This window comes from Salmo salar, chromosome 19, assembly GCF_965601325.2.
Source record: "Salmo salar chromosome 19, fSalSal1, whole genome shotgun sequence".
NCBI classification, from domain to species: Eukaryota; Metazoa; Chordata; class Actinopteri; order Salmoniformes; family Salmonidae; genus Salmo; species Salmo salar.
This window is the reverse complement of record NC_138309.1, coordinates 53,611,761-53,638,925: the sequence shown is the minus strand read 5'-3', so window position 1 is coordinate 53,638,925 and position 27,165 is coordinate 53,611,761. Positions and strand designations below refer to the sequence as shown.

At 42.2% G+C, this 27,165-nt stretch overlaps 1 protein-coding gene across 2 annotated transcripts in view; it reads left to right on the top strand.

The window, feature by feature from the left end:
* Positions 1-24,931, top strand: part of grid1b (glutamate receptor, ionotropic, delta 1b) — a 433,677-nt gene extending 408,746 nt beyond the window's left edge. The window contains exons 13-17 of one of the 2 annotated variants that reach the window (XM_014158349.2): positions 12,160-12,355; positions 14,988-15,154; positions 18,296-18,536; positions 19,787-19,925; positions 22,488-24,931. In XM_014158349.2, coding sequence (XP_014013824.1) covers positions 12,160-12,355; positions 14,988-15,154; positions 18,296-18,536; positions 19,787-19,925; positions 22,488-22,894 — 1,150 coding nt within the window. In that variant the 3' untranslated portion in view covers positions 22,895-24,931. The remainder of the gene's footprint in view (positions 1-12,159; positions 12,356-14,987; positions 15,155-18,295; positions 18,537-19,786; positions 19,926-22,487) is intronic. The other variant, XM_014158350.2, reaches the window with a different exon arrangement.
* The last annotated feature ends 2,234 nt before the right edge of the window (positions 24,932-27,165 follow it).

Genomic DNA, 27,165 nt, shown 5'->3' with positions numbered 1-27,165 from the left:
AGCTGACCAATACAAGGGTTGACAAATTGGTGGCCATCTGGAGATGCGATGGATCATTGGGGATCATTCAAAATTCCCTTTCTTTTGGCATTCAGTGAAATCATCCCATGTGAAGAGTCAACTCATTTAATTAAAGTTCAATTTGTAACTAAATAGTTTTTGTTTTATTTCTATTGGAGGGATTTAACCATTTGCAATTATGTCTACTTATGATAAGGTAAAAGGTTTATGTTTCTGTCTCCATATGACATGGTAAATATATCCAATGCAAAAACTTTTAAATGGTATTAATATTAATTTGCATATATTTCCGTTAATTCCCATATATTCCCGTTAATTCCCATATATTCCCGTTAATTCCCACGGAAAGTTTCTCCCTCTGAATATTCCCCAAAATGGGCAACCCTAGTTGAAGGTGTCACGTCCTGGCCAGTATATAAGGTTAATTGTTTTGTAGTTTGGTCAGGGCGTGGCAGGGGGTATTTGTTTTCTGTGGTTCGGGGTGGTGTGTTTTGTGTAAAGGGTGTTTGATTTAGTAATTCCGGGTTTTGGTTTATGTTTAGTATTCTATGGTTAGTCTAGGTTGTGTGTTTCTATGTTTGGTTGATTGGGGTTGGGACTCTCAGTTGAAGGCAGGTGTTGTCTATCTGCCTTTGATTGAGAGTTCCATATATTAGGGTGTGTTTGTATGTGTGATTGGTGGGTGATTATTCTGTGTATAGCCTTGTGCCTTACCAGACTGTTTATTTGTCGAGTGTTCGTTTTTTGTGTTTTGTATGTTCGTTTTGAAAATAATTAAAAATCAAGATGAGCATTCACGTACCTGCTGCGTATTGGTCCTCATTCACCGACAACAGCCGTGACAGAATCACCCACCACCAAAGGACCAAGCAGCAGAGGAAGGAGCAGACGGAGTTCGAGTTGGACTGGCGGGAGAAGTGGACTTGGGAGGAAGTTCTGGACGGGGCCGGACCCTGGCATCAGGCTGGGGATTATCGACGCCCGCAGGGGGAAATTGAGGCAGCCAAGGCAGAGAGGCGGTGGTACGAGGCCAAGTACGAGCTGAAGGAGAAGCACGAGAGGCACCCCCAAGAAAATTTTGGGGGGGGGCACACGGGTAGTTTGGCTAGGCGTAAGAAGAGCCGGAAGCCAGCTACTCGTGGTTATATGGAGGAGCGTATGGGGTGGAGAGCGCTATGTTTCGCTGAGGAGCGCACTATCTCACCCATACGCACGCACAGTCCGGTGCGCGTTATTCCAGCCCCTCGCAGGTGCCGTGCTAGAGCGGGCATCCAGCCTGGTAGGAGGATGCCTGCGCAGCGCATCTGGTCGCCGGTACGCCTCCGAGGACCAGGCTACCCAACTCCCGCTCTACGCACGGCTACCATCAGGCCCCTGCACAGCCCAGTCTGCCCTGTACGAGCACCCCGCTCGTACAGGGCTACTAGTTCCATCCAGCCAAGGCGGGTTGTGCAGGAGGTAAGATCTAGACCGGCTGTGCGCCTCCATAGCCCTGGGTTTCCAGCTCCTGTCTCTCGTGCGGACCCGGAAGTGCGTCAACCCAGTCCGACTCGTCCTGTTCCCGCTCCCCGCACTAGCCTGGAGGTGCGTGTACATAATCTGGTAAGCCCAGTACCAGCACCACGCACCAGGCTACAAGTGCGTCAATCCAGCCTCGCCAGTCAACAGTCTTCATCAGAGCTGCCCGCCAGTCAACAGTCATCATCAGAGCTGCCCGCCAGTCAACAGTCATCGTCAGAGCTGCCCGCCAGTCAACAGTCATCGTCAGAGCTGCCCGCCAGTCAACAGTCATCGTCAGAGCTGCCCGCCAGTCAACAGTCATCGTCAGAGCTGCCCGCCAGTCAACAGTCATCGTCAGAGCTGCCCGCCAGTCAACAGTCATCGTCAGAGCTGCCCGCCAGTCAACAGTCATCGTCAGAGCTGCCCGCCAGTCAACAGTCATCGTCAGAGCTGCCCGCCAGTCAACAGTCATCGTCAGAGCTGCCCGCCAGTCAACAGTCATCGTCAGAGCTGCCCGCCAGTCAACAGTCGTCAGAGCTGCCCGCCAGTCAACAGTCGCCAGAGAGGTCAGACTGCGCTGAACTGCCGGAGTGGCCAGACTGCGCTGAACTGCCGGAGTGGCCAGACTGCGCTGAACTGCCGGAGTGGCCAGACTGCGCTGAACTGCCGGAGTGGCCAGACTGCGCTGAACTGCCGGAGTGGCCAGACTGCGCTGAACTGCCGGAGTGGCCAGACTGCCCTGAACTGCCGGAGTGGCCAGACTGCCCTGAACTGCCGGAGTGGCCAGACTGCCCTGAACTGCCGGAGTGGCCAGACTGCCCTGAACTGCCGGAGTGGCCAGACTGCCCTGAACTGCCGGAGTGGCCAGACTGCCCTGAACTGCCGGAGTGGCCAGACTGCCCTGAACTGCCGGAGTGGCCAGACTGCCCTGAACTGCCGGAGTGGCCAGACTGCCCTGAACTGCCGGAGTGGCCAGACTGCCCTGAACTGCCGGAGTGGCCAGACTGCCCTGAACTGCCGGAGTGGCCAGACTGCCCTGAACTGCCGGAGTGGCCAGACTGCCCTGAACTGCCGGAGTGGCCAGACTGCCCTGAACTGCCGGAGTGGCCAGACTGCCCTGAACTGCCGGAGTGGCCAGACTGCCCTGAACTGCCGGAGTGGCCAGACTGCCCTGAACTGCCGGAGTGGCCAGACTGCCCTGAACTGCCGGAGTGGCCAGACTGCCCTGAACTGCCGGAGTGGCCAGACTGCCCTGAACTGCCGGAGTGGCCAGACTGCCCTGAACTGCCGGAGTGGCCAGACTGCCCTGAACTGCCGGAGTGGCCAGACTGCCCTGAACTGCCGGAGTGGCCAGACTGCCCAGACTGTCCCGAATTGCCAGACTGCCCAGACTGTCCCGAATTGCCAGACTGCCCAGACTGTCCCGAATTGCCAGACTGCCCAGACTGTCCCGAATTGCCAGACTGCCCAGACTGTCCCGAATTGCCAGACTGCCCAGACTGTCCCGAATTGCCAGACTGCCCAGACTGTCCCGAATTGCCAGACTGCCCAGACTGTCCCGAATTGCCAGACTGCCCAGACTGTCCCGAATTGCCAGACTGCCCAGACTGTCCCGAATTGCCAGACTGCCCAGACTGTCCCGAATTGCCAGACTGCCCAGACTGTCCCGAATTGCCAGACTGCCCAGACTCTCCCGAATTGCCAGACTGCCCCGACTGCCCCCCGGCGAAGCCAGAGTGGCCCGACAGCCTGGAACGGCCGGAGCCAGAGCCACCTCCAGAAATAGGTGGGTTGGGGAGGGGGGGTGTAGCACAGTGCCGTCGTTGACGGCAGCCACCCTCCCTTCCCTCCCTTTAGAAAAGGGGACTTTTTGTTGGTGTTGCTTGGGGTTATTTTTTGTTAAGGTGCTTCTGGGGTAGCACCTTTAAGGGGGGGGTACTGTCACGTCCTGGCCAGTATATAAGGTTAATTGTTTTGTAGTTTGGTCAGGGCGTGGCAGGGGGTATTTGTTTTCTGTGGTTCGGGGTGGTGTGTTTTGTGTAAAGGGTGTTTGATTTAGTAATTCCGGGTTTTGGTTTATGTTTAGTATTCTATGGTTAGTCTAGGTTGTGTGTTTCTATGTTTGGTTGATTGGGGTTGGGACTCTCAGTTGAAGGCAGGTGTTGTCTATCTGCCTTTGATTGAGAGTTCCATATATTAGGGTGTGTTTGTATGTGTGATTGGTGGGTGATTATTCTGTGTATAGCCTTGTGCCTTACCAGACTGTTTATTTGTCGAGTGTTCGTTTTTTGTGTTTGTTCGTTTTATGTTCGTTTTGAAAATAATTAAAAATCAAGATGAGCATTCACGTACCTGCTGCGTATTGGTCCTCATTCACCGACAACAGCCGTGACAGAAGGCCTCTTCAAAAAGCCCTGAGAAACATACAGTACCTTCAGAAAGTATTCAGACCCCTTGACTTTTCCCACATTTTGTTGTGTTGCAGCCTGAATTTTAAATTGATTAAATTAAGATTTGTTTTTGTCACTGGCCTACCCACAATACTCTAAAATGTCAAAGTGGAATAATTTTTACAAATTAATAAATAATATCGCCCTTCCGTATCTGCTGTGAAAGGTGTCAGAGCTAGAGCAGTGCTTGTCAGGCCATGAGACATCCCGAAAATCGGTCTTCTCACGACGAAAACGTCTGTAGTGTTTGAGACTCTCACGAACAGGATGGTGTTCTCTGTTTTGCTCTAGGAGGCCCACAAGCCTCACAAGACTCGTCTGAAGTTCTCTGAAGTTCCCAGTTTAAAAAAATTATGGAAGTATATATGGAGATAGTTTAGTGCCTAAAATAAGGGGATAAATACATGTAAAAACTATTTTAAACAGTTTCCTGTTTCTCTCAGATATAGGACAGACACTTCAGAACAAACTTCCTTTTAATTTTGTTGTTTCATTTAGTGAATCTGTTATTCAATGTGTTTCTTTTGGCTAATAGCATTATTGCCAAATTCAATGTTGCATCAAATACTTTTTAAATCTATTTTTGTAATATGTTAAGGGGTCTTAAAATTCAAAATCAAATAGCTAAATTATTCTTGGTATGGCCATCTTAAAACAATTTCATATGTTAGCTTAGAAACCCCCTCCCCCGGATTAGACAGGGCTTAGACTCTAGAGGGTTAAATGAGTTCAGGAGTAAAAATGTGCTTAAGTCACATAATAAGTTGCATGGACTAACTCTGTGTACAATAATAGTGTTTAACATGATTTTTAAAATCACTACAGTACCTAATCTCCGTACCCCACACATGTAATGTCCCTCAGTCGAGCAGTGAAATTCAAACACAGATTCAACCACAAAGACCAGGGAGGTTTTCCAGTGTCTCGCAAAGAAGGGCACCTATTGGTAGATGGGTAAAAAAAGCTGACATTAAATGTACACCAACTCACTCTAAAGATACAGGCATCCTTCCTAACTCAGTTGCCGGAGAAAGGGAACACCGCACAGTGTTTTCACCATGAGGCCAATGGTGACATTAAAACAGATGCAGAGTTTAATGGCTGTGATAGGAGAAAACTGAAGATCTAATTGACAAAATGAAAAGAAGAAAGCCTGTACAAAAACAAATATTCCCATATATGCATCCTGTTTGCAACAAGGCACTAAAGTAATACTGCAAAAAATGTGGAATATAGTGTTGAGTTTGGGCAAATCCGATATAACACAAGAAGACAGTGAATTCTGAGTGGCAGAGTTACAGTTTTGACTTAAATCTATGTGAAAATCTACGGCAAGACCTGAAAATGATTGTCTCGCAATGATCAACAACCAATTTGACAGAGCTTGAAGAATTTTGAAAATAATAATGGCCAAATGTTGCACAATCCAGGTGTGGAAAGCTTTGACAGACTTACCCAGAATGACTCAGGGGTGTGAATATTAATATAAATGAGATATTTCTGTATTTAATTTTCAATAAACTTCTATACATTTATAAAAACATGTTTTCACTTTGTCATTATGGGGTATTGTGTGAAAAAAATATATTTCATCAATTTCAGGCTGTAACACAGGGAAATGTGGAAAAAATCAAGACGTATGAATACTTTCTGAAGGAACTGTATATCTCTCTGTATTTTACACTGACAAAACCTGGGTGCTATTGCCTTCCTCTAAGCAGTCATCATGCTGCTATTATCCTCTACCATCAATTCTATGAAAAAGCACACATATTGACCATAGCATAAAAGGATGTATTGATTTGGCCAAATGAGAGCAATCAGTGATAGTGATTGGAATTGATCTCTGATCCACAGGGTTATTATGCTTTTATAACACTATCCCATACTCACAAATAACAGTACAGCTACTATCACACTGCTTTATTGAGCAATTATCTTTTTTATTTTCACTGTGCTTCAAATGACCCAGACATGAACACTGGAATAAACCAAGCAAAGTACACGGTTCTGGATAACAGAGTAAAATCAGGAGGTGACCTTTAGCTTACTGTTTTTGTTACTTACTTCTTGAAGGTGCATTATGGGGTGTGTGTTTCTGTCATCTGCTATTGGGCAAGGGCGTTAAAGTAACTCTGCTCTATCCTCCACATTTTCCCTCAATTGAGTTGGTGAAAATTAAACTGTTCTTACAGTCCTATTGAGGCCAGGGCAGTGTGGGGAAAAGATACAGCATTTCAAGTTTCCATTGAGGTAATCTTAAATCATTTTAAATGCTCAATGTTTGACCTAATGTTCTGTGCATATAATGCATACCCATTCAAATACTTTACATTCATTCAATATATGAGACTTTAATATTTATAGTTCTGGAATACCGTAACACATAACAGGGTTTAGTATTTAGGAAGATTCAGATTTTCAAGTAAAAATCTACTCATATACAGTATACTAGCCAATAGAGACTGACAGGAAAGGTCAAAGAGCATAATTCAATAGACAACCTGACATGTGCTATTAGCTTTAATTCGCTTGAATGAAGATAGTCAAATAGACGTGTTTAATTTAAACCTATCGTGAATCCACTCACCCCAAATGCTCAATTCAACACATCTAACGGTTGTAACTTAATCCCTTGAAGCGTCGGTTGATATAAAAATATTAACATATTACATACATGAGACCACATGTCCGTCAGTTATGATCTACCTCAATTAAAGCTAACCAAAATGGAAACCAAGCATGTGCCTTTAATCAGGTATGATATAGCAGCTATCAATCAAATCAAATCAAGCTTTATTTATACAGCACATTTCAGACATGGAATGCAACACAATGTTCTTTACAGGAAAAAACAAATAAAAACAATGAAAATAAAAGCTGAAATATTTACTACACAGCAAATATAAGATAAAAAACAAACTGAACAACTGAAAAGCACCCTAAGGAAAAGTAAAGCTAAAAAATATGTGTTTTAAGTTATCTTTTAAATATGTCCACAGTTTCGGACCCCCTCAGGTTCTCTGGCAGGCTGTTCCTGAGGCTGGGGGCATAATAACTAATGGCTGCCTCTCCGTGCATCTTGGTCCTAGGCTTTAGGATAATTAAAAGGCCAGTGCCAGAGGACCTGAGGGACCTACTGGTTACATAACTTAAAAACATCTGACATGTATTGGGGTGCACAATCGTGGATTGATTGAAAAACCAAAAAACAATTAATTCTAAAGCCAGTGCAGACACCTTAAAACCGGTGTAATGTGTGAAATACATAACCGTTTTATTACAAATTGGCAATAATATTTTTTTCAAACCAGGGTATTGTAAGCAACAGGTGAAGGTTGCGGCAGAGATGCACTCTAAAACCATTTCACTTTGAGCATTTTTCAGACATACAGTACAGGCAGTTTGCTAAACTGTCTAACTAATGATTGTATGCACTGCTCACTGAGAACTTGTCATTACATAGATAGACTGCTGAGTGCTGTGGTGACTGTCCGAGAGATAGCCATGCGTCACTGCTGACATATCTTCGAACCGAAGTACAATTAATTCGCCATGCCACCTCCTTTTCATTACTCTGGCAAGTTTTGGTAACGAAGTAACAAAGAATATGATCTAAACAGTTGCTGGTAATGAATAGCTTAATTACAGTGCCTTCGGAAAGTATTCAGACCCCTTGACCTTTTCCACAGTTTGTTCCATTGCAGCCTTGTTTTAAAATGGATTATATTGTTGTTTTTTCTCATCAGTCTACACACAATACTCAATAATGAGCAGGAAAACATGTTTTTAGACATTTTTTCTAATTCATACAAAACCCCCCCGGAAATATTACATTTACATAAGTATTCAGACCCTTTACACAGCATCGAGTCTTCTTGAGTATGTCGCTACAAGCTTGGCACACCTGTATTTGGGGAGTTTCTCCCATTCTTCTCTGCAGACCCTCTCAAGCTCTGTCAGGTTGGATGGGGAGTGTTGCTGCACAGGTATTTTCAGGTCACTCTAGAGATGTTCGATCGGGTTCAAGTCTGGGCGCTGGCTAGTCCACTCAACGACATTCAGAGACTTGTCCCAAAGCCACTCCCGCATTGTCTTGACTGTGTGCTTAGGGTTGTTGTCCTGTTGGAAGGTGAACCTTTTCCCCAGTCTGAGGTCCTGAGCACGCTGGAGCAGGTTTTCATCAAGGATCACTCTGTAATTTGCTCTGTTCATCTTTGCCTTGATCCTGACTAGTGTCTCAGTCCCTGCCTTTGAGAAACATCCCCACAACATGATTGTGACGTTCGTTGTCAGGAGGAGACCAAGGCGCAGCGTGAGTTGGGTTCATCATACTTTATTTTAAATGTGAACCAGCAAAATCAATAAACAATACAACGAACGAAAAGCTCGGTGTGCAAACACATACAACACAAAGACAAGATCCCACAACTGACTGTGGGAAAAAGGGCTGCCTAAGTATGATTCCCAATCAGAGACAACGAATGACAGCTGCCTCTGATTGGAAACCATACTCGGCCAATCAAAGAAAAAACAACATAGACATACAACACATAGAATGCCCACCCCATGTCACACCCTGACCTAACCAAACAGAGAAAAACGTCTCTCTCAGGTCAGGGCGTGACAATGATGCTGCCACAACCATGCTTCACAGTAGGGTTGGTGCCAGGTTTCCTCCAGACGTGACGCTTGACATTCAGGCCAAAGAGTTCAATCTTGGTTTCATCAAACCAGAGAATCTTGTTGCTCATGGTCTGAGAGTCTTTAGGTGCCTTTTGGCAAATTCCAAGCAGGCTGTCATGTGTCTTGTTCTGAGGAGTGGCTTGCGTCTGGCCACTCTACCATAAAGGCTTGCTTGGTGGAGTGCTGCAGAGATGGTTGTCCTCCTGAAAGGTACTCCCATCTCCACAGAGGAACTCTAGAGCTCTGTCAGAGTGACCAAATGGGTTCTTGCTCACCTCCCTGACCATGGCCCTTCTACCCTGATTGCTCAGTTTGGCTGGGCGGCCAGCTCTAGGAAGAGTCTTGGGGGTTCCGAACTTCTTTCATTTAAGAATGATAGAGGCCACTGTGTTCTTGGGGAACTTCAATGCTGTATAAATGTTTTTTTTGGTAGCCTTCTCCAGAGCTGTGCCTTCAATTCCTTCAACCTCATGACTTGGTTTTTGCTCTGACAGGCACTGTCAACTGCGGGACCTTATATAGACAGTTGTGTGCCTTTCCAAATCATGTCCAATCAACTGAATTTAACACAGGTGGACGCAAATCAAGTTGTTGAAATACCACAAGGATGAGCAACGGAAACAGGATGCACCTGAGCTCAATTTAGAGTCCCATAGCAAAGGGTCTGAATGCTTATGTAACTAAGGTATTTCTGTTTTTTATTTGTAATTTGTTATTTGCAAAAAGAAAAAAAAGTTTTTGCTTTGTCATTATGGGTTATTGTGTGTAGATTGATGAGGATTTGTATTGATTTAATACATTTTATAATAAGTCTGTAATGTAACAAAATGTGGAAGAAGTCTAGGGGTCTGAATACTTTCCGAAGGCATAGTAAATCACACACTCAAATCAGACACCTTTCAAGGCATCATAATGCTTCTCACAAGGCTTTGAGTTATGTCCAATCTATTTGCGAGCTCAGTGAATACTCCCTTTGGTTATCAAATTAATTTAGAATTGTTAGCACTCTTTTATAAAAAAATGATTATGAAGTATGTTTTGACATTGCCTGTCACCTTATAGAAAGGCAACTATAAGAAAGGTGTGGGTGTAGATTGCTCTACAGGATAATGTAAGTATCAGGATAAGGTAAAACCCAGACCGTGTCGAAGTAACAATGTTTATTACAGCAACAGAGGCAAAGATACAGGACGGCAAGCAGGCTCAGGGTCAGGTCAGGCAGAGGTCGGAAATACAGATAGGGGCGAAGGTACATGATGTCAGGCAGGCTAAGGGGCAGGCAGAGTGGTCAGGCAGGCGGGTTAATTAAGGGTCAGGACAAGCAAGGGTCAAAAATCAGGCGGGCGAGAAAAAGAAAGGCTGGGAAAAAACAGGAGCTGACAGGATAAACGCTGGTAAGCTTGACAAACAAGATGAACTGGCAACAGACAAACAGAAAACACAGGTATAAGTACACTGGGGATAATGGGGAAGATGGGCGACACCTGGAAGAGGGTGGAGACAAGCACAAAGACAGGTGAAACAGATCAGGGCGTGACAGTAAGATAATTCAAGTTCTAGACACTCCTTGATTGTTCTGTAAGTTTAGTGTTGCTAATTTCTTCATTACATAAATCCGTTTTTCTCACTCTTTTTGAGAACTGAGGTGTGTGTAAATTGTTTGTTGCTTTTTTGTGATATGCTGATCTGATCCAGTACAAAAGGGATTAATTTCTTTAAGAGTAGGTTTTGATTAAAAGTCAGACTTCTCCACCTTTAATGTTAATGTTAAACAATGTCCCTTTACTTCTCCTCTTAAATTATTTCCTGTGCTTCCTCTGGTGTTAACTAACTAATAAGCAAACAACTCATCGGCATCATTATTTCCTGTCTAGAGATGCCCATAAAAAACTGTGCCCTCATTTCCCCTGGACTGTTTATACGTTATGACACAGCGAGTGTCTAAACAGAGCACTGCTATGTAACAGCTGGCCCACCTGCCAGTTTGGAGCTGTCTCACTGTGAGCATACATCTGACATCCATATAAGCCTATCCTCAATTTACACTGTTACAAAATAGATTTGTTGTCCTCCATGATGAAATCGGGGAGAGACTGTGGATCGGTCTCCATCTGTCTGTTCGTTTGTATTATAGTCATACGCGATATCTCAGACAGCACTGGCCCAATTTTGATGAAACTTGGGTCAATGATGTGTCTTGCCATACAGATCCAGCATTTACAAAATTACACTGATGGGCCCAAGGAATGAGTTATAGTAATTGACTGACAATTGTGAGTCACACCAGAGAGGAAGAGTCGAAGCGAGAGGGATAACTGGGGCCAAAATCTGTCTTCTCCCGGATGTAGCGATTTTTCCGCTCACCAAGCAAGGAGTTTTTATATGAAGGTCAATGAGAAAGTATAACATTTGGTTTAAAGGAAATGTTCAAAAATGTTCTACTTCATAGTCATCATTTCCAGCACCACTCCAACATCAGATCAAATATACCTTTCAGAATGATTAGGTTATTTCAAGTGTACTGACATAAATAGGACACGTGACATCACTGCAACTTTCAGAAAAAACACTTTATATCGGAATTGTGCCTGTTGTTCACAAGCGTATTTGCCCTCTCATTGATCTTGCCTCCTCCGACTGCCTTGTAGTCTGAGTACCAGTCTCTTTACCTAACATTCCACTCTTTGCTACTCTTTGTCATTGCCAAAGAGTCTTTGGCACATGATATGGAGTACAGGGAGTGGATTAGCTAAAGAGACTGGTACCCAGGCTAACTGCCTTCCATTTTTTAAGACATTTATTTTCATTGTTAGAGCAGCCACTTGAAGATCTGGTCAATATAATGTATAATCTGTGGTCACGCGATAACAGAAATGTGTAAAATACATATCTCAATAGCCCAATGGGAGGCTCTCCATCATTCGTGAGGTATGCCATGTTTGCTGTTGTCATAAGCGTCGTAATGATCGGACCAAACTGCAGCGGGGATGTGAATCTTCTTCTTGATTTATTAAAGAAATGAACACTGAACAAAAGAACAACGAAAAACAGTCCTGTAAGGTACTAAGACTATACATGGAACAACCACCCACAAACACAAGATAAAATAAACCCACTTAAATATGGCCTCCAATTAGAAGCAACGTCAACCAGCTGCTTCTAATTCGAGGTCGGTCCCAAAACTAACATAGAAATAGAAAAACTAGAAAACCCACATAGAACATAAACCAAAAAACCCGAAACACACAAAACAAACACCCCCTGCCACGCCCTGACCAAACTACAATAACAAATAACCCCTTTTACTGGTCAGGACGTGACAGCTGTTGCCTTAAGTTAAGTTAACTTGTTTCTTTGAAATATGTCAATTCAGGAAATCAAGTTAAGTTGACAAAATCTACTATTACACTTAACAGTGTACTTTACTGTACATACAATATCTGTCTTGTTATACATTTGACTTGATGTATTTCTCTGTGTTCTTCCCTCTATGTCTCTACAGGACATTCCAGGACCTGTCTAGGCAGATGGACGTGTCCTATGGCACCGTGAGAGACTCAGCCGTATACGACTACTTCAAGAACAAGGGCACCAACCCTCTGGAGCAGGACAGCACATTTGCAGAGCTGTGGAGGACCATCAGTAAGAACAACGGCCATGATTACTCTGTGTCCAGTCCCTCAGAGGGCATCCGCAAGGTAGGTTGACAAAGACAAGGCAGGTATATGCCAATACGGAGAGGATTCCTGAGTACAGGCTGGCAATCACTTTAGGTTGTTTTGCTTAGCTACTGTGGATTTCGACAAAAAGAGAAAACAGTATAATATTGTCGTTTCATTGTCATTTCACAGTATGGAGTCATACTGTTCTCGCTCAATACTGCGCCTGTAGTTCCACAATATTTCAAAACCAATTAGCCAGCCAAATTCAACATTGTCTTTGACTATCTGTCAGTCTGAATAAACTGCAAGTGCTGTTTTGTGACATTTGTACCAATTACACTGGTTAATCTCATAAACTGCCTGTAATAAATAGCTACGGAAGAACAGCACTAGCACTTTGCCTACCCATATGCTGAGAAGCACTATGACATATGTCTTCGAATTCGGTCTGTGTACACATTTTAATTAGCATTCTTGCATTGTCTTTTCTTTTCTCCAATGCAGTCAATTTCAATTAGCTACCAGCAGCTATTCTGACAATCTAGAGGAGGGAAACAGAGGTGCTGTTTTTTCTGTCAAATTTAGTCTTTATACTGCAAAACAAAGGCTTTTTTTCTCAAACTCAGCCAACTGAGCCTTTTAGCAGCACGGCAGATGTATTTGTATTTGTCAACAGACAATGTGTGCCTTTGTAGCAGTATGTTTCTGGGTCAGTCCATTGAGGACTCACAAAAGAAGAGAGCGCAATAACGGGTAGCAATTATGTGGAGACAACATCAAAACACACATCACCTTCTGTTTCTGAGTTAAAAGGTTTTTGTATCAAAAACGCAAGTTAACAAATAGCCCAGTCTACAATGACAACCTAGAAAAGAAACCTATACAGTAAATGGATTGAAGTGCGTCTGTTTTACCAAGGTACTGCATATTCATTAGAGTCCTACACTTGCATGGAATTGGGATACTATATTCACAGTCGTTCCCACATAAAATACATTCGGAAAGTGTTAAAACCCCTTAGCTTTTTCCAAATTGTTTTACATTACAGGCTTATTCTAAAAGGTATTAAATAAATGTTTTTCTTCATCAATCTACACACAATAGCCCAAAATGACAAAGCAAAAACAGGTTTTTAGATTTTTTTGCAAATGTATTAAAACAGAAATACTTTATTTACATAAGGTTTCAGACCCTTTGCCATGAGACTCTAAATAAACCTCAGATGCATCCTGTTTCCATTGATCATCCTTGAGATGTTTCTACAACTTGATTGGAGTCCACCTGTCGTAAATTCAATTGACTGGACATGATTTGGAAAGGCACACACCTGTCTATATAACATCCCACAGTTGACAGTGCATGTCAGAGCAAAAACCAAGCCATGAGGGCAAAGGAATTTTCCGTAGAACTCCGAGACAGGATTGTGTTGAGGCACAGATCTGGGGAAGGGTACCAAAACATTTCTACAGCATTGAAGGTTCCCAAGAACACAGTGGCCTCAATCATTCTTCAAAGAAGAAGTTTGGAAACCCCAAGACTCTTCCTAGCGCTGGTCGACTGACCAAACTGTGCAATCAGGGGTGAAGGGTCAGGGAGGTGAGCAAGAACCTGATGGTCACTCTGACAGAGCTCCAGTTCCTCTGTGGAGATGGGAGAACCTTCCAGAAGGACAACCATCTCTATAGCACTCCACCAATAAGGCCTTTATGATAGAATGGCCTGACGGAAGCCACTCCTCAGTAAAAGGCACATGACAGCCCGCTTGGAGTTTGCCAAAAGGCACCTGAATACTCTCAAACCATAAGAAACAAGATGCTCTGGTCTGATGAAATCAAGATTGAACTATTTGGCCTGAATGCCAAGCGTCACATCTGGAAGAAACCTGGAACCATTCCTATTGTTAAGCCTGGTGGTGGCAGAATCATGCTTTTGGGATGTTTTTCAGTGTCAGGGACTGGGAGACTAGTCAGGATCAAGGAAAGATGAACAGAGAAAAGTACAGAGAGATCCTTGATGAAAACCTGCTCCTGGGTGCTCAGGACCTCAGACTGGGGTGAAGGTTCACCTTCCAACAGGATAACGACCCTAAGCACACAGCCAAGACAATGCAGGAGTGGCGGCTTCTCTGAATGTCCTTGAGTGGCCCAGCCAGAGCCTGGACTTGAACCCGATCGAACATCTCTGGAGAGACCTATAAATAGAGGTGCAGCGAAGTTCCCCATCCAATGGGAGAAACTCCCCAAATACAGGTGTGCCAAGCCTGTAGCATCATACCCAAGAAGACTCATGGCTGGAATCGCTGCCAAAGGTGCTTCAACAAAGTATTGAGTAAAGGGTCTGAGTCAAATATTTCTGAGTTTAATATTCAATACATTGGCAAACAATTCTAAAAACCTGTTTTTTCTTTGTCATTATGGGGTATTGTGTGTAGATGGATGAGGGAAAAAAACAATTTAATTAATTTTAGAATAAAGCTGTAACATAACAAAATGTGGAAAAAGTCAAGGGATCTGATTACCTTTCTGAATGCACTGTATCGGCCTTCTCCAGACTTCACATTGACATTTATCATCCTTTAGGTTCTATCATGGAAAACAATGTTATTGTATAGGCAGCATGTATATCATCTGGATCATTTGCAGGGTCATTGATTGTCATTCCTCTTCAGGCGAAGAAGGGCCCGTATGCCTTCCTGTGGGACATGGCTGTGGTGGAGTACGCCGCGCTGACGGACGATGACTGCACCATCACCGTCACAGGAAACAGCATGAGCAGCAAAGGCTACGGCATCGCCATGCAGCATGGGAGTCCCTACAGAGACCTCTTCTCACAGAAGTGAGCAACACCACCAACCTCATTATACACCATCTATATTGTAACGACCCTGGCGTTGATAAGCATGATTATTGCTCCCCCAAAGGGAACTAGCTTTCTCAGAGCAGAGGTAACATGTCCTGCTTTGGAAAATCGATTCTGGCCTCGAAACCTCGTGCTACTCCCTCGTTTCATTACAATGTTTATGCATTAATGATATACCATCATTTTATCATCAGTTCTATTCAGTATCTTCTCCTTCTCACCTCTCCTTTCATCACCTCATCTCTTCCTTTCATCCCCTTCGGGAAATATCCTAAGTCTTAAGTGCATATGGTTTAACGCACACCTACTTTGAATCCTAATTACTTTCTCTGCTTCATAAAAGTCATAAACATAATCACTGATGGTTGACAGCGCCTGAGGTAATTGAAGGCTGTAATTGGCTGAGAGGTCATTCGGTGGTTATACTCATCCATTTTAGAGGGAGTTTGTTGAGGAAATGAAAGGCCCACTAATGTTTTTATAAATTCACTTTGTAGTAAAAACACTAGTCAAAATGCTCTTAATAAAGGTTAGAACCCAGCTAGCACATAATGTTCTGAGAAACATATTTTGCATACAACCTTACTGCAACTTTATTGGAATGGTGCAGGATAGTTGCTTGGCTTTCAGACATTCTTAGCACATTTAAGGAAATTGACAAAAAACATGAAAAAACATGACATGCATGCTAGCTCCATCCTGGATGGACTCATTTCATGGATAGAGAACATAAGATCATAGTTTCAAATCGATCTGATGTTGTGTCACAATAAAAAAATATATTTTTGAATGATTAATACCTAATGAAATTCATTTCCATGTGTCCTAGTTGTGCTTGGAGTTCAAAAAAGTTAAACCAAAATAAGGTAACAGTGGTATTAAAAGTGTTATTGACATATTCAGTGAACTTTTTAAGGAACTTATTCACAAACCTCCAAATAATTTCCTTCTCAGAACATTACTCAAACCTCCCAGCCAACTTTTAAGGAACCAGAGTAAAATGTTCTCAGAACCTCCCTGCAACCTAAAAATAAACATTCCCAGAAGAGGCAAAATGTTCACTTCTGTTCTCAGAACGTTTTTTTTTTTTATTCCATTTTTACCCGTCAGGAAACGTATGGCTTTGTTCCCACAACCAAGGTTGAAACCAAAAACATACTTTCGAACAACTTCCATGGAACCGAATGTGTTAGCTGGGGAGTTACTACAGTTCTGTCATTCACAGAGGTTTAATGCACGATTTTAATGCCCTTCTAATGCTGTTTCCCCATGCAATTATATATTATCAGATGTATAAATTGCAGCACAGTTAGAATGTGGTCTATTCTTTTTTATTACTTCTCACTAAACTACCCTTGAGGAGCCACGTGATGTGTTTGAATTACAGAGTAGGGGATCACTGCAACTTATCCTTAAGGCAAGTTTAACTTTTTTACTATAAGTCCAGGTTACAGTCATGGACACGTTTTATGTTCCAGCTGAGTTAGAGGAATTATTCAATATGAATTAACATGATTCTGCTAATTATTTCCATGAAAAAGGTTAATGATTCATATTTGAACAAAATACTTAGGCAATGTCTTGAAATGTTAACAACATTTGAAAATCTTTGGTCTTTTAGTTGCAGTTTTTTCTCCTTTGTATTATCCATTGTAAATTGATCCCATTGCGAAGATAACAGAAGCCGGCAGATTTTAGATGCTGATTGTCTAAATCTCTCCATAATCACATGGAACCAATTAGGACTGTGTATTGGCCAAGGATATTGGCCAAGCATATCCCCAAAATGAATCCCAAAATCCCTGAGTCTTGACTACGTTCCCACATATCTTGTATTGATTCTTCTCACGAATAACAGTTCCGTGAATACAACCCAAAATGTTTAGTCACACTATCCTTTAGTTAAGAAATCTAACTCTGTTCAACTCAGTGAAAATAAACAGTTTCTGTTGTTTGAGTGCCATCACAACTTCACAACCAGAAAGATCTGCCATTCTAGTGACTAAAACGCAAGTCTTAGGATAGGGACAATGATCCTTCTACAAAGCAGAACCACTGTCAACCAGCTAGTCATGCTTAGATCAGGTTTGATCTGGGGCTCATGGAAGCCACACCTTTGATAAATCACCAGAGGTCAATGTGGTGGAACACTGAAATCCTCTCCAATCTTTCCGAGGTGTTCTTCATCAGGGCCCTTCGGAGTGCACACTTAGTATGCAGGGCCATAGCAGGGGATGACCGGGGTCAGAGCTTAAGCAAAGAGGTCCTTCCATGCAAGATCTCCTATAATGCCTATCCCCACTGAACTGAACACTGTCCCCCTGTCTCTACTCATAATGGCCTGGATGAATATCTGCCTGGGAAATCCTGGGCTAACAGAAATAGTGGTGGTGGTGGGATGGTAATGTGCTTTGAGGACAGCTGGGATGCTTAGGGGGTAATAACAGGCTGAACCAGGAAGTCATCTCCTCTACAGAGACGGATTCATCTTACTTGCTACCGTCCCCTGTCCCATCATCATCATCATCCATTCTCCTCCCTCCATCCCTCCCTCAGCGCCCTTGTCTATCCATAACCTTACAAATTCGCCATGTGCTCCTTTTCATCTCAGAAATGACTGTTTGCCCACGGGGCGGTACTCTGATAATGGTCTTTCCCTCCTCGCCACGGCTCCTTTTCTTTTAATTAAGCAGTTCTTCATTCTTGTTTTATTTTGGATTTAATTTGTGTCAGTGAAGGACTACAAAAGCTGACATTTAATGAAATTTACTGTGGGGGTTTAATTCACTGCGCAAGCATAATTCAACAAATCACTAAAACACTGTGCTGTGGGAATGGTCACAAATTAATGCTTTAATCTGCAGAAGATACAGCAGGTTTATTTTTCATTGTTACTTTAGTGACATGATAGCATACAAATGGTAATTATAATGCAACTAGGGTCCTAGAGTCCTTATTCCTAAAATCCTTTGTTTAGCAGCCTTCAAACTTAGTACAACAGTCTGTTTTCAGGAAAGCTTCCTGCTGTTGTACTAAGTTTGAAGGCTGTTACACAAAGGATTTTAGAAATAAGGACTTTAGGACCCTCATACACCTAAATATTTCCCCTCAATGCAGGATCCTGGAGCTGCAGGAGAAAGGAGACCTGGACATCCTGAAGCAGAAGTGGTGGCCTCGAATGGGCCGATGCGACCTCAACAGCCATTCCAACGCCACGCCTGACGGGCGGTCCCTGAAGCTACACAGCTTTGCCGGGGTTTTCTGCGTCCTGGCTGCAGGACTGCTGCTGGCCTGCCTGGTTGCTGGCCTGGAGATGTGGTGGAACAGCAACCGCTGCGGGCAAGAGCAGCCCAAAGAGGTGACCGAGCACAGAGCCCGGAGGACAGGGCAACAGGGGGAGGACACTACCACACTCTACTTTAAGGATCTACTGTAGCTGCTGACCACCATTTAGTGGAGCTACTGAACACACAGTTGTAGATTGTGCTCAGATTGAAATACAATTTGGTCCCCCCTATCTATCACCTTCCCATTCTCTGAAACCAAATCCATCTGTTTTTGTATGGCATACGTACCTCACACAGCTCACAGATGAAGACAAATCCCCTTTATCGTTTTCTTACTAATATTTCCATCTGGATTATTGGTATTTTTCAAAACTCTTTGAATTTGAACATATTCATTGATGTATGTTAATCACATCAATAAACCCTTTAGCTGCCTTCAGGATAACACATTTATGAGAAGATGTCAGTATCGATTTTGTTTTAAGTTCCCCGTAAAATTAGTATTCCTGAAATAATCAAAACCCATTGATTACCAAGACAGCTTCCTTACCCTAAACTGTAAACACATTCACACTGCCTACCACAGAGAACACTTTTCATTGATTCTCGTTACACTTTCACCAGATAAGTGCCTGCTAAGCTGATTTACACTGATTACACCTTATGCATCAATGCCAGTTCACTTTAAGCCTTTCTTATGAGTTTAATCCACTCAAGTTACTGCGATGATGTCAACATGATGTATACTAACATAGAGATCCTATTAAATTACTAATTCTATGTCTATCAAGACCTCTCACATGAGTGACTCTCCCGTGCATATGACATGAGACAAGCTAAGGCTTTACATGGATCTCTAAACTAAAGTTTGAGCAGAAACTGGACGCTTGCATGCGTCACCCACAGCAATAAGAGCCACTGTATCTGTCCAACCCAGTCCATAATTAAGCAATAAGGCACAGGGGGGTGTGGTATATGGCCAATATACCAGGGTAAACATCTGTTCTTCAACACGACGCAACGCGGAGTGCCTCGATACAGCCCTTAGCAGTGGTATATTGGCCATATACCACAAGCCCCCGAGGTGCCTTATTGCTATTATAAACTGGTTACCAACGTAATTAGAACAGTAAAAATAATGTTTTGTCATGCCCGTGGTATACGGTCTGATATACCATGGCTTTCATCCAATCAGCATTCAGGGCTCGAACCACCCAGTTTATAATCCCTAGTAATTCACTGTGTGACGTCTTATTGCTATTATATGTCAATGTGGACAACCATCCGTTCTTATTCTTGATTGTTCTATGATCTCGTGCAGGTTACTAAGGATTACAGACTGGCAAGGGTTTCTGGTCCATTGACATATAATGAGATTACCACTGCTTCATCGGAAGGGAGGAAGGACATTTGGACAGAGAGAGAAAGAGACTGGGATGAAGCAGAAGCTATTGACACAGGTCAGAATAGAGCTCCTAAGATCTGATATGTGCTGCTGCATTAAAGGGGCACTCTGCTCTGTCCGACTGGGCTTGGGGGGCCATCTTGATCTTAAACGCCACAACACCATCTTTCCCATCATTGGCAATCCTCCTATTTTCTTATTCTGTTCCTTCTCCTTTTTTGGTTAGTTTTTTCGTAATGGTTGGATGCATGACGAGGGCTTGTCTGTCACCCTCACCTAGAAACATTTTATGGGGAATAAGAGGAAGTTAATTCAGTCACATTTTCTATGAACTACCTCATTATGATGCTTTATTGTGCCTTATACTATAGACAGTGCATTATAACAGTTGTTATAAGCAGTGCAGGACTCGGATAATGGCCTTTGTAAATGCATACATATCTCTAAATGTGTTCGTAAAGTTTGACGCAGTTGGTGTATAGAATATGTTACAGATACAGAGATCAGCCACAATACCACAATACAAACAACCACAATACAGGACCTATGGAGGACATTTTGAAAACAGCCTACTCAAGCCTAGATAAGTCATTCAAACGATGTCAGGCTCACCATGGATGGATAGAGTGGTTTTATAGTTTTGTTATAAGAGTTGTTTCTTCATTACGAAAGCTTTCACACCGTAGAGCATGGTGTTATTTCCTCTCAATTTAAATCAACACACTTATTAAAACACCGGTGCAGTGGTTTAATTTGAGGCAAGTATTTGTTTAGGCGTGCCGCCAATGCAGCGAGATTATAAACATATTTTAATGAGGCGCCAGTCTGCTAAAACAATAGCCTTGGCTGAGATGTTTTAATTAGCTTTGGGAGTTTTTTATGATACTGGATTGATACTGTCATAAATTAATTCCTATAATCGACGTCTCTGTTGATAAAGTATTCAGAACAAATCATATCAAGATACATATTTGTACATTCCGGAAGGTTCAAACTGATGTGGGAAACACTATTGTTTGACTGGAATCTAATGTATCAAGATGGATTAAGTGGCTTTAGTAACGTTTAGGATCTCCTCTAGAAGACTTTGTTTTCTGCTTTTAGTTGGGAGGCTGTGGTAGAATGTGCTTCTTACAGGCAGTTGGTATTGACAAGAGGAAGAGTAGTCGATGCGCTGTAGAATCACAGTGGTGTTTAGTTACGCGGTTTGACGCAACACTGATCTCATTGAAAGTTCATGTCTTCTGATGGTTAAATTATTCAACTCTAACGCATACAGTCTGGCAGTATGAGAGGAGTAAATGTTTTTTTGTAAGTATTTCTGCATCTATGTTGCCAAACAACATCCATTATAATTGCATAGTATTTCCAGTGCATTAGGTTAGTCTCTAAAATTGCATGTAGGCTTGTTCCTACTCTCCAATATCACATAAAGATGATTTAAATATAGGACTTCTTAATTTCCCAGTGTGCAATATAATCAAATATTTCTTTCATGTGTAGATCATGTAGTAGATGAGCATAGAATAACAAGTCATCACCCTTCATCGTAGATTCACATTTCTGATTATGTCATCATTCCAAAACATGTATTATTTTCATTGGTTGGGCTTGTCCTCCATATGTAGAAGCTTAACCTCTGCAATGTATTGTGTTGTATATGTGCTGCACATAGGGATCAACGTGGATGTTGTCTTCATATTCAGTAATTTAACTAATATAATCGTCTTGTCAGACCACTACTGGAGCCAAGCTGCGTCTGCCGACAAAGTAGCCTAATGTAGCCACCGAGTGCAAGGATTCTTCTCCTGATTGACTAGTGATTCCTGCTACACTAAAGCTTCTTGTCCTCTATCTAGATGTCCCAATGTAACCTATTTTGTCAGCAAATAATATCTTTTTTTTTTAAAGAACACTGTAGAAGCCCATGTATTCATGTTTGGGCATCTTAATGGGACACCCATATATTACCTCAACTTTGCAACAATATACTGCAGCGTCAGCAATGAGTTGTACATGTATGACCATCTTAATAAGGCACTTAATATAATACTTCAACTTGACAATGTACTATATTTCCTGTAGCATCAGCAATGTGTTGTTCATTTATAACTGTCTTAATGTGGCATGTAATATGTTACATTGCACTTACTGTAGCCTCAGAAATGCCTCATATCCTTAGGTTACTTTTCCTGTGCACAAATGCTTGAGTGGTTTCGCAGAAGCCTAAGGTTGCATGGCAACCGAGAAAAGTCAGTAGAGGTCAGGATGTGGTTTGGCTCCAGTATTGGTGTCGTCTGTCAAAGATTTGACACCCCTTACTAAACATCAAACTGTCTATGTCCACTGGCCAAGTTTGATTTCAAGGTGCACATTCTATACAACTGTAATTGAGTCACCTCAATTTCAATTGGGCACGTAAAACGGACATTACCCAATAAGCATGTTGAGTGAAACAATCAAAGAGGCTTGGGAAACAAACCACCTCAAAAAAACTAAGGAAGGGAGAGTGGAAGTAAATGTATGGAGCTGGTGAAAAGCCTGAGAAACCCACTGTGGAACAGCCCATCTCAGCCTCTGTGTCTCTCCCTCCCCCTCTCTCTCTCACACACTTTAGGACAAGGAGGTGAATCTGGAACAGGTGCATCGGCGTATGAACAGTCTTATGGACGAGGACATGGCACACAAGCAGATCCCCGGCCCGTCTATCGAGATCTCTGCGCTGGACATCGGCAGCATGCAGCCCAGCCAGCAGCTGGAGTCTGTGCGGGACTACCCGGGCACGGGCCTGTCTGTGAGCGCCTATCTCCCAGGGGAGGGTCATGGGGTGGGCCTGGGTCGGACACTAGCTCAGGGCCCTGGCAGCACCCTCCCCCACCACCCCCTCAGCAGCTCCACCATCCCCTCCATTCAGTGCAAACACAGAGCTCCCAACGGGGGGCTGTTCCGACAGAGTCCCGCCAAGACGCCCATGCCAATGTCATATCAGGGAGTTCCCGGAGGACCCATCCCAGAAGCCATTGAGTCCACCCACAGTACATCCATCTAATGGTGCCATCTCAATGTCACATGTCCTTCCCCTCACCTGATATTCTGGGGGATTGTTGAAAAATATATGAAGAAAAAAAATATGAAAAGTCTACAAATGAGAAAAATAAGAGATTTTTATTACCTGTTGAACAACCAACGTTGTCGAAAGAACAGCAAATTTTACTTGTATATATTTGTAAATACTGAGAGAACGAAGTGAAGTAAAAGTGTATTTTGAATATTCTCAATTTTTGAAGTTGAGTTACAAATAAAAAAAAACGAGATAAAAAAAATGATATTAAAAAAACGACTGTTTGAATGGCTTTGTAAATTTTGTTCTATATGAATAATGACGCAAATTCATTGTGATTGTTTTCTAAGTGCCGAAATAAAAGATGTCTCTCCACAGTTCATTCTTAGATGGCCATGCACCATAGAGACATAATGTAGAACACCAACTGTTATGTACCACTGTAACAACAACCATATCTATAGAGCAGTATCAGAGGAGCATATTCCCAATAGATGGATTCATTTTGTTTGTAAGACATACATTTTTCAAGGTGTTTTTGTTTTCCTACTTTAAAGTCTTAGAGAATCATTGATAAAGAATGAAACTGAAGTTACTGTTTCCATTGAGTTCTACATATTTTTGAAATGGAAGGTATTTCATAGAGCTCAATTTCAGCCCTATGTTGTCAAAGACATAGGGAGATTTAGTATCAGTCAGCTCCCAACACCAAACAAAGCTGGTACTAAGGATGCCCTGTACAGCGTAACATCAGTCAGACGTCTCACGTTGCTAAGGCCAGACCTTAGAGTTAGGCTTACGTTAGGAGAATGTTCAAAGGAAATGTCTTGACTGAATCATGTCCCTGACGATGTATACCATATGTTTCCTTAGTTGTGTGGGAGGGATGTTTAAAACAGAAAAATGTTATTTTTAACAACAAAAAAAGCTCATTAGAAAAATCTGTGTTCATTTTTTACTGAAGGATTTATTGTTGAAAAGTTGTATACAGTTTGTCTCCTTTCAGAGTAGTTAAGTCATTTCAACTGCAGATGGAGAAAAGTAGATATATAATATTGTAATGTCTCATATTTATCATTTGTAATGGAGTAATTATCACCAAGGTAGATGGAAGATAAAGGAGTGATATCAAAATTCTAAACTATTACAGTGTAATAGCAGTACAGGTGACATATCCTACTGTCTAAATACTGATGGAACTCTGTTCATAAAATTAACAGAATTTTCCCATCGATTAACCTGTGCACTTTGCAGAGCAGCAGTTCATATTACATTTCCAACTAAGGATGAACTGCGAAACTTTACCAAGACTTTCGTAAGTGCAATTAAAATGCAATTATGTCCCGCAATATATTTTCTGTTTATGTCCTTTAGCCTATCATACTGAAGAACTCATTGCCAGGAAGTGAGATAGTGAATGTCAGTGGTTACTGTTCATATGCACAACACATTGTGTACCAGGAGTACTGATAGCTGATCTATACTCATACCAATAAAAAGGTTTGTCCTTACCTCTTTGAAAATGTGACAAATCACCCCGCAGAGCCATTGAAGGAAAGCAAAGAACGAGAAAGAAGTGATGTCATGAGAATAAACAGAAGTATCATAGCGCAAAAGTGTTTCGCGTCACCCGTTTTCCCGCTCTTGGTTTTCAAACAAAATTGGAGAGGTTGTAAGCCTGTATATTTTGTACAAGTAGATACTAATGTGAACCAAAGTGATCTCATTTTACACTGTGTTCTGCATACAACCTGTGCCAATGATCCGCTAACAGTGGTGAAAGGGAAGTTCCACATTACTGTAAGGGTTGAGAGTGTTTCACTGCCTTACTGTGTACCCCCCGTTCCTGTATCAATGCCCACACCACAAGATTCAAGAAAAAATTATTTCAAAAAAGCTATCATATCATCCAGTCTGTAACAGTACATCTAAGGAGACTCATTTAATTTATGAATATGCTGCTTGGAGTTTCTTAATCTTTAATAAAGAAATTTGGTTTACATATGTTTGTTTCTTCGAGTCATAGGGCATGTGACGATGGATAACACACACGATACTATACATTTGTTATATAAACTGTTGGTCCTATATTCATTTCTTTTTAAACATTTTGAAAACATTTGCACTTAATTTTCATCTTTTCAAAACCATTTCCAGTGCTAACAACTGATATCATAGAAGTCCTATCTGCCTTGCTTGATTTGCTTGACATAATGTTCTCAGTACGATACAAATTAAAATCATCCCTTTGAGGTGGTGCTCCAACAGATAGCTGAGAATAGACCAACCGACAAGTATCTCGTCATCACAACAGGGCCTTTACTTAAACCTGTAAATCTCAACAGGCTGCATGTTAATAGGCGTCACCCCAGTGACATCGGATTGTTCCAGAGATAAAACGCAGTGATGTCATAAGAGCTAGGGAGGTCGACATTGGCATGCAGTGTGTGTACTGTAGGCTTAAGAGATGACATGTCCTTACATTTTCAATGTATGTATACAATACTGAAATAAGGCACCGTATTGAGTCTTCCTAATTATAAATAGTGTGAGAGAAGATACTGTGCTTCCTTCTCTTAAATGCTTTCTAAAAGCTCAGCTTTTAGCTTATTCTATTATCAAATGCTCACAATAGAGGACATTTCACCCACCTCCTTACCCAATCGATAATTAATTTTAGATTGCATTGTGTACCGTGGTTCTCTTTCTGTCGGTATACACATTAATGGTACCTACCCCTTTCAGCAGGTGTGAAGAAGGTGTTTAATCACATGGCCAAGCGTGCCATCCGCTGACACGACCCACGTACCAATGTTGGAATACATCCTGTATACTCTGAGTGTACAAAACATTAGGAACACCTTCTCAATATTGACCTGCCCCCACTTCTGCCCTCATAACAGCCTCAATTCGTCCGGGCATGGACTCTACAAGGTGTTGACAGCGTTCCACAGGGATGCTGGCCCATGTTGACTCCAATTCTTCCCACAGTTGTGTCAAGTTGGTTGGATGTCCTTTGGGTTGGGGACCATTCTTGTTACACATAGGAAACTGTTGAGCGTGAAAAACCCAGCAGTGTTGCAGTTCTTGACACACTCAAATCAGTGCGCCTGACACCTACTACCATACCTCATTTAAAGGCACTTACATATGTTTTCTTGCCCATTCACCCTCTGAATGGCACACATACACAATCCATGTCTCAATTTTCTCAAGGCTTAAAAATCCTTCTTTAACCTGTCTCCTCCCCTTCATCTACACTGATTGAAGTGGATTTAACAAGTGACATCAATAAGGGATCATAGCTTTCACCTGGATTCACCTGATAAATCTATGTCATGGAAAGAGCAGGTGTTCATAATGTTTTGTACACAGTGTATATACATAATCTCTCTCTTTCTCTCTCTCTCACTTTCTCACTCTCACTTTTTTGCTCTCTTGCTTTCTCACAGTCTCTCTCTCTCTCACACATTCTCTATCTATGTATTTCTCTATATCTCTCCCTCTCCCTCTCCAATTTCCTGCTCTGTCAATTAGGGCCGATTTAAGCAGGAGGTGCAGGATGCCAGCCGTCCTCTGTGTTTAATCTCAACCATTTAACATCTCCCCGACTGGTAGCTCAGACCTCTCCAAATAAACATCAGGAAAGGAAATAAAAAAAAACACATCAAGTTTTATCACTACCTGTTTAGTAGATTTCCCACAAGAAATGTGTAATAATTTAGATTTGAGTCATGTCCATGTTCTTACCTTCACAGGTGAACATGCTCTGAAAAATCTACTGCCTTTTCAGAGGCTGATTTCGCAGGGGTCATAGCTATCTGTAAATGAGGGCATGGATGACAGCGGTGTCACAACCTTAGTAATAGTGGGTGAGAATGGGAGTTCTATTTAACATTTATTTATCTATGATGTCCCGTTGAGGTCGGAAGACCTCTTTTACAAGGGAGACCACTCCATAAATATATAAGTCACTCTGATTGTGGCACCAGGTTTTTCTTTATTCCGTATTTAGAGGTTGTAGACACTGACTTTCATAATTCACTAATAGTTCATAATAGTTATCTTCATCTGCTCCTTGAGAAAGTGGTGTACAGCCCTGAACCGTTGGGCAATACTTGACCAAAGTATATGTAATACCAGTGTTCTAAGCAACAGTGTACATATGGCTTTAGTGCTTGTTACCCTTAAACATCTTCAGGTTTGCACACATTAGTAGTGGTATTTTACAGAT